Raw genomic sequence first — 8,787 nt, forward strand, 5'->3', positions numbered from 1 at the left:
TAATTAATAATAGTTTTACTATTTTTCATTTGTTTACATTTATAAATGACAGTAGGAGAGTTTTTAATGTTTTGACGTTAGAAGCTGTGGGACAGTTGTATTTTCCCCAATGATTAGTAAGATTGTTTTGCGTAGTTTAAGCTTGCACAGTCATATTTATGTTCTTGCTCTGTTATGCAAAGCAAGGACAGCCTGTCCCTCTCAGTATATTTACATTTGTATAAATAGATACTAAAAATTGGGGCAAAGTCCAACAACCCAATGGAAGAGCAAAGCTTATGAGCAGACAGTGTTCATAATAGTGTATCCACATAGTGGAATATAATGCAGCTAAATTAAAGAAAGCTCTGTAAGTATTGATGAAAGGTACCTAGATAAATGAAGTGAAAACAGCAGATACTTTCTTGGAAGAAAGAGAATTGCAAATTCATATTCATTTTTACATGAATGAACACAAGAACAATGCATAAGAAACCAATAAAAGCAATTATCTGTTAGCAAAATATGCTTGTTAAATATTTTGATTTTGAGCCATATGAATGAATATATTATCTATAAAATTTAAAAGTAGGTGCTTTAAATGATAGTTTTCAGTAAAAAGGCAAGAAGTTGAAGACAAAAATATGGACATTTCTCATAAAAAGGAACTCAGTGTTATGAAATTACTGTTTTTGGAATGTATTTATCTTAGATGAGTTGCATCAACAATATCAAGACTAGTTTTAATTCTTCTAAGCCTATCTGAAAATGAAGTAATGAGTAAATTTTTTCATTTTAGTATTAACAGTACCAGCAACGGACATTGCTGAAGAAACTGTTATAAGTGAAGAACCACCAGCCAAAAGACAATGTATCGAAATAATTGAAAACCGGGTGGAGTCTGCAGAAATAGAAGTAAGGAGTCTTTTACCCGGTGTGTTTTGCTGCAGTCATCCAAAATAAATTTCATCTGCTTTTTTTTTTTTGTCTTTATATTTATTACTGACAGTATTGTTTTGATATAGAATGAGTACTTTTTGTCTAATTTTTTTTTTGCCTTATTCATATAGCAAGCCTTCAATAAATAAATATTGAATGAATGAATGAATGAGTGAAGAATCTGTTTGTAACAGTCTTTCATCATGGTAACATTGGAATGTCTTTGGTTTTTGCACTTCATCCTTTATTTTCTATTAAATTTACATACATCATTCTCACAGTCACTAAAGGGAATGTCACTATATATTGACTAAACATTGTTTTCTTTCAAAAATGAAATGCAAATGTCTGTTTGGCCTGGAGGATCCTCTTTAAGAATGTTGGAGTTTGTCAACTGAGTTATTTTTTTGAAAAAGCCATAGATAACCACTTACTTCACTGTTGAGTCCATTAAGGAAATTAAATGTAGACTAGCTGTTGATAGGGTCATCTTTTTTTGCCCCTGCCAATCTAGTTTGAAATTGTAAACTAGTTTTTAAATATGACTATACAATAATTACCTCATAGATTTTTTTCTCACATTACTGTAAATAGAATTGTTCCCCAAATTTTATAATTAAGTAACATCAAAATGAAAATAAGGTCATCCTTGAATAACTTTGAAAGAGCAACTGCAATGTAAAGACAAGAAGTTTGGGTTTGAAATTAAATGAGCTGGATTTGAATCCCACTTCTTGCCCCTCCTGTTAGCTTGAGGCAAGTTATCTTACCTTTCTGCACTTGTTTTATTTTCTCCCACATTTGAATTTAAGATAACAATATCTGCATTTTGGGGGTTTTATGAGAGTTGAAAAAGTCAGCCTATTGTTATATTCACATTCATAATATCTAATATATGTGAATAGTAAACATTGGTGAGTATTTAGGAATTCTTTGTTAAGGTTCTTTTTATTATAGAAAAAAGAGTATTTAAAAAAATGTCACCTAAAGGAAACATAATTCTAACTGAGGACAGTTAGAAAATATTCTTGCCCAAATTCATTTACATATAAGACTAGTGGTCACAATCTCAAAGTATGTATTACTGAGTTAAGAAGAATTTAATTCATGGTTTAGCCAGATGTTTAGTAATGTTTAATTATTGAGGGTGTATTGTTTTATTTCTTCAAAATTTAGAGTGATACACTAAAGTTCTTATAAATTAACCATTTATTTCATTGAATGGTGTCAGTATACTTATTATTTAATCTTTAATATCTTTTACAGATAAATCAGTTGATTTTTTTTTCTGGAATATAAAATGAAAAAGATTTTGTCATGTACTTTGCTTTAACTATTTAATAAAACACTTTTAAATTACTTGAATTTTTATTGAACATAAACTGACTCAATTCAACATTTCTTTTAATTGAAGTACAGTTGATTTATGTGAGTTCACCATTTTTAAAACAGTGAATATGCAGCTTGTATTTTTTATTTACCTAATGATCAGGGAGAGTTGCTGTTTTCTTCAAAGTTCACCCTAATTCCACCTACAGTCTTTTCAGAAACCAGGGAGAATAATTACAAATAACAAGGAAGTATGAGTTGAGGTATATAGATTAACTAGAACCAAGGAGACAGCACTTCAGGGAGATGGAATTTTACCTTGATATAAAGAACTTAAGGAAGTTAGAGTTTCAGCTCAATTTTTGTAATTAGAGTTATCTGGCAATAGAAATCTTATTTGCCATTACCGGCAATGTTCAGGCCAACACTGCATAGTCTTAGAGCTGCTGCAGAGAGACCTTGAAGCATAGAGTGAGCAGAGGTGGTAGGGGTGGACAGGGGATACAGAATGAAGAGAGACCCCCAGTGTTCTCAGTAAACCGTTTCCTTAGAGTACATGCAGTAGTTCTTTGGATTTTATTTTCATAGATGACCAGTAGAGTTATCTTAGGGGTATACTTTTATATTCCTTTCTAAGTGATTGCTTGGCCAGAAACCTCAGAAGTTTCTCTAAAGCAGTGGTTCTTAACTGGAGCAGTTTTGACCCCAGGGGACATTTGGCAATATCTGCATGCATTTCAGGTTGTCACAGTGAGGGAAATGCCACTGACATTTATGGGATAGAGGCCGGGGATGCTGCTAAACATTCCATAGGGTGTGTTTTGCCTTCTGTTCAGCCTTCATAGTGGAAAAGCAGCCACAGAAAGTTTAGTAATGAGTGGGTATGGCTGTATTTCTGTAGAACTTTATTTATAAAACAGGATCATGTTTGGCCCATGGCAGTTAGAGGATGTTTACACACAAGCAGACAGCTCACACACCCTGCCTCAGTTTCTTTTTTAAAAAAACATTTAATGGTTAAGAATATGAGTCTGGAATCAAATTTAGGTTTGAATGATAATGTTCTGAGTGTGATTGGTCAAGTTTTTTAACCTTTCAAGGCTTGGCTTCCCCATCCGTGAGAAGGGGAAAATAATGGCTCCTACATTATTAAATTGTTGTAAGGTTCAAATGAGAATGCATGTGAAGGACTAGTACAGTGGTGAGCACATAGTAAATGCTTAGTAACTTGCTATTATTACTATCTTCTAAAAGTTACACTGAGGTATGGTAGAAGATAAGTCACTATTATGATTTTTTTGCTTTATAATAGGTAAAGTAAAATAAATTTGAATATTAAAAAATCACATATAAAACTGTTAAAAGATAATTGCTAATAGTTGAAGCAGAATTTGAGAATATTTGGAAATAAGAAAGCAAATTCAAAACCTTTGTTCCATTATTCTATTGCCTAATTAATAATAATATATTGTTGGGCATGAAGTTGTAGTGTAAGAGAAATATCTTCCTTATTGGTTTCATAGACTGAAATAATTGTGAGTCTCTTGCTCTGTCTAAATCTGAATAAATAGCTAATTTTATAAGGTACCTTGAAGTTTATCTTTCTAATATTTCCTACCAAATCAGGGTAAGTTTTTATCCATATTCAAAACTTTGACTGGCAAAGGATCTTATTAGGACAGGTAAAATGGTAAAACATTTTAATGCTCGGCTGTGTGTTCTCCTACCAGAGCAAGGTGGTCTAACTTGCACCCTTTCTAAAGTCCTGCAGTTCACTGCCAGGGACTGGTGTCCATTGCTTATATGAGGTTGGCATCTTGCCTGTAGTAAGGAGAAAAGAGTAGCAGGGTAGGGCTTAGGCATTTCTTAACTTGGAGATGACGGACACATCTTTCTTCTACTGTACATTGTATGTAATTGGACAATTTGGAGACTACATGTGTAATCAATCACTCCAACTTTTGGTGGACTCATGGGAAAAACTAATGTTGGATCTAGCTTCATTCCCAGTGGAAGGAAGGCAGTGGGATCACAGGAAGGCAGGACTGTTATACATGTTCCTCCTATGGACCATGTGAGTAGTGAAGGGAAGGGGATCTTTTGGCGTTCCCAATGGACATGGGTCAAGGAGAGAGTGGAAGAGACCCTCATAGTGTCCTCTTTCCCAGCAAGCTGCCAACCCCTTGCCTTTACCTTCAGTTTTCTCTGGTTAAGTGTGAACCTGGCCTCATTTTGTGACTATTAGTTCTGCTGTTGTCCCCCACCTCATTCAGAGGGCTTGTGCTTCTGAGATGAGATTGAGCTTGGGCCTGTGCAAGTTGAGTTTTTGTCCATATACTTACTGGAGGTATGGGAAAGGAGTTGAAATGTATTCCCTTAGACAAGTGTATAAGGGCAGAGTAAGGAGGAGGAGAAAGAATATCATTTTCATTGGACCAGATTTGTGTTTCGCCCTCAATTTATTTAGGAACTTAATACACGTCTTTTACAATATATAATGAATCACAATAGAGAAATTAATATTTTAATGGTTTGTAAAATGATATAATTTAGGAAATACTGATCTAGACCAGCCCTCTTCATTTTGAAGGTGAGGAATCTTGCTTGCTATCATAGGAAATGATAGTCTTAAACAAAGTAATAGTAGAACCTCATAAACCTGACTCCTTATTAAAATTGTGTTATGGGAAAGCTACATCATCTCTGAGCATCATTTTTCTCATCTATAAAATGGGCATAATATCTATCTTAGAGACTTATTATTGGAAATCACCTTGTTAATCAACATATATAATGGGTTTTCAATAAATACTATTTCTTTTATAATTAGTAGCTTTTTAACATCACAGATAAAGATGTAAAGAGGTATGGCTATGTATTTCCCTATTTAAATTTTTCACTAGTTTTTATAGTTGGTATAAAAGTACAGGTACCCAGTTTGGGTTCATCATGGTAGTTTTATTTCTAATTAGCAAATATTTCCTTGAGGTCAGAAACTAATCTTTATCTCATAGTGAGAAGCTCAAAATGAGGGCTTTAATTATAAGGGAATTGGTTGAAAAGGCATGATGTCCCAGAAATAGCAATAGATAGCTACTTTTAACTACTATAGATTTCCTTATTTGTAGGATATATGCTTGAATGTGTTAATGTATTTGTGCAGTTATGAAAAAGAAAACCTTTTTTTCTTTAAATTAGGAGAGAGAAGCTCTTCAAAAACAGCTGGATGAAGCTAATCGAGAAGCACAGAAATACCGACAGCAACTTCTAAAGAAAGAACAGGAAGCAGAGGCCTACAGACAGAAATTAGAAGCTATGACGCGCCTTCAGACTAATAAAGAAGCTGTTTAATTGAAATGAACATATAGTTTGAGTTTACTTTTGCTCAAGAAAGAATACAATCTTGAACTGTACACAATAAGGTGCAGTCATGGGAAGACAGGATAATTGAAGAGACTGCAGATGGATAATTGGACTTAAGCCATGAGCTCTGAGTTCTTGTAACATAAAACTTTAGAAGTTGTGAAATGTATTTAAAACTGAATTCTGTAAATAGTTGGGGTTTTTTTTTACAGTTCCAAATGAGTTGATAAAGATTGTTGAAGAGATCCAAAAACACAATAAGCCACCGTTTTTGTGAATTCTTTTTGATATTAGTATGAACCTTAATTTCTCAGAAATGGAACAGTTTTAAGGGTGATCGTTGTTGATTAGACCAAATGTGTAATAATTATGTGGTGGACTGATGCTGGAATTACTCCTGTCGGTATAAACTTCTATATGAAGAGAAGATTTCTACCAGGAAATCTTTGTACAGCTTTAAGTTGTCTCAGATTCTCTGAAAACATTTTTTAGAAAGCAGATTTTTATATTTGTTCAATTTCAGCTATACCCAAGTAGATTTACATGTATATGAAGCAAATATTTTTTAAAACTTTCTGTTTGTACATATTCTGCATGTTTTATAATTTTGGAATGCATCACTTGCATAGGTATTATTTTTCCCACAAAGATGATGAAAGTTACTAGGAAAGAAACCCTTTTATTCTGTAGGTCCTTGAAACTAAGTAAGCTAGCAGCTGGTTTTATTGGAATGACAATGTTCTTGGAAGGAGCAGCTTACAAGATACCTTGAATTTGCAAACTGCAAAATTTATGCTTTTTTGAAAATTTCGTAGTGGGGACGTGAAACTATTCTGTGCCTTCCATCATGATTTCCACATGAAAGCACTTTAAGGCACTGGATTTTAAGATAATGTTTTTGGAAAACTCAAAACATATGGGTTTCTGAAATACTTCATGGACTCATCCTCCCCACCCCCCCCCGCCCCCCAGGAAATTATTCTTACAGGAAAAAAAAAAAAATTGCTTTTGTATGTAGAACAAGAACTTTTTGTACTACAGTGATGCTATAGATATGTCTAACATAACTTTTACTTCTCCCTGTGAAAGCTGTAAGTCTGTGCTGTGACTGGCTCTCATCACAGTATTGTTGAATTCTACAAATGTATGGACATTAAACTCTGACATACTGTTGCTTTTTTTTGTAAAACATAAGTTCAAGCTCTTTTCTTGGTTTATTTTTTAATGTTTTATTGCTTTATGAAAATGTTTAACCCTAAGACCCTTCTAGATTACCTATACTGTATAAAGAAGCAGTTACCCTTAAAACTGTACTCTGGCCTACTTTTCTATTTTACAATTAAATATCTTTTCCACATATGTTCAGTGTAGACTTATATTTTTGACCACATTTTTTCACACATTAAAAAGTTTGTTCTGTGTATTACGGCAGTATTCCACCCTTGCTGTTGAGTCACTGAGTCATGTCCAGCTCTCTGTGACTCCGTAACTACAGCACACCAGGTCCTCCCCCATCCCCTGGAGTGTGCTCAAAGTCCTGTCCTTCGAGTGAGTGATGCTGTCTAACCATCACGTCCTCTGCCCCCTATTCTCCTTTTGCCTTTAGTCTTTCCCAGCATCAGGATCTTTTCCAGTGAGTTGGCTCCTCTCATCCAAACTATTGGAGCTTCAGCTTTAGCATCAGTCTTTCTAGTGAATATTCAGGGTTGATTTCCTTTAGAATTGATTGGTTTGATCTTGTTGCAGTTCAAGGACTATCAAGAGTCTTCTACACCACAATTTGAAAGCATCAATTCTTTGATGCTCAGTGTTCTTTATGGTCCAAACTGTCTCATCCATATCTGACTACTGGAAAAACCATAGCTTTGACTCTACGGACCTTTGTTGGCAAGGTGGTGTCTCTGCTTTTTAATATGTTGTCTAGGTTGTTCATAACTTTCCTTCCAAGGAGTGAGCATCTTTTAATTTCATGGCTGCAGCCACCATCTGCAGTGATTTTGGAGCTCAAGGAAACAAAGTCGGTCACTGCTTCCACTTTTCCTCCTTCTATTTGCCATAAAGGGATGTGACAGGATACCATCTTAGTTTTTTTCTTAGTTTAGTTTTTTTCATGTTGAGTTTCAAGCCAGCTTTTTCACTCTTCTCTTTCACCCTCATCAAGAGGCTCTTTAGTTTCTCTTCACTTTCTGCCATTAGAGTGGTATCATCTCCATATTTGAGGTTGGTATTTCTCTTGGCAGTCTTTATTCCAGCTGCTGAATCATCCAGCCTAGCATTTCGCATGATGTACTCTACATACACTTGATGGACATGAGTTTGAGCAAGCTCCAGGAGTTGATGGACAGGGAAGCCTGGTGTGCTGCAATTCATGGGGTTGCAGAGTTGGACACAACTGACTGACTGAACTGAACTCTACATATGAGTTAAATACGCAGGGTGACAATATATAGCCTTATTGTATGCCTTTCCCAATTTTGAACCGGTTTGTTCCCTGTCCGATTCTAACTGTTGCTTCTTGACCTGCCTGCAGGTTTCTCGGGAGACAGGTAAGGTGGTCTGGTAGTCCCATCTAAGAATTTTCCACGGTTTGTTGTGATCCACACAGTCAAGGCTTTAGAGTAGTCAGTGAAGCAGCAGTAGACATTTTCCTGAGCTCCCTTGCTTTCTCCTAGATGCAACGAATGTTGGCCATTTGATCTCTGGTTCCTCTGCCTCTTTGAAACCCAACTTGTACATCTAGAAGTTCTCAATTCATGTATTGTTGAAGCCTAGCTTGAAGTTTTTTGAACATAACCTTACTAGCATGTGAAATAAGTGCAATTGTACTGTAGTTTGAACATTCTTTGGCATTGCACTTCTTTGGGATTGGAAGAAAAACTGACCTTTTCCAGTACGGTGGCCACTGCTGAGTTTTCCAAGTTTGCTGACTTACTGAGTGCAACAGTATCATCTTTTAGGGTTTTAATTAGCTCAGCTGGAATTCCATCTCCTCCACTAACTTTGTTCCTGGTAATGCTTCCTAAGGCTCATTTGACTTCACACTCCAGGATATCCAGTTCTAGGTGAGTGAGCATGCCATCGTGGTAATCTGGGTCATTTAGACCTTTTAAAAATAGTTCTTCTCCGTATTCTTGTCATCTCTTTTAAATTTCTTCTGCTTCTCTTAGGTCCTTACTC

The 8,787-nt window shown here is 35.3% G+C and overlaps 1 protein-coding gene across 10 annotated transcripts in view; it reads left to right on the forward strand.

The window, feature by feature from the left end:
- Positions 1–6,969, forward strand: part of GABPB1 (GA binding protein transcription factor subunit beta 1) — a 59,538-nt gene extending 52,569 nt beyond the window's left edge. For 9 of the 10 annotated variants that reach the window (XM_020895850.2, XM_070469288.1, XM_020895853.2 and 6 more), the window contains 2 exons: positions 779–894; positions 5,446–6,969. In XM_020895850.2, coding sequence (XP_020751509.1) covers positions 779–894; positions 5,446–5,598 — 269 coding nt within the window. In that variant the 3' untranslated portion in view covers positions 5,599–6,969. Of the gene's footprint in view, positions 1–778; positions 914–5,445 lie in introns of all 10 variants that reach the window. The other variant, XM_020895857.2, reaches the window with a different exon arrangement.
- Positions 6,970–8,787: the final 1,818 nt, after the last annotated feature.

Source organism: Odocoileus virginianus, chromosome 6 (genome assembly GCF_023699985.2).
Source record: "Odocoileus virginianus isolate 20LAN1187 ecotype Illinois chromosome 6, Ovbor_1.2, whole genome shotgun sequence".
Classification (NCBI taxonomy): domain Eukaryota; kingdom Metazoa; phylum Chordata; class Mammalia; order Artiodactyla; family Cervidae; genus Odocoileus; species Odocoileus virginianus.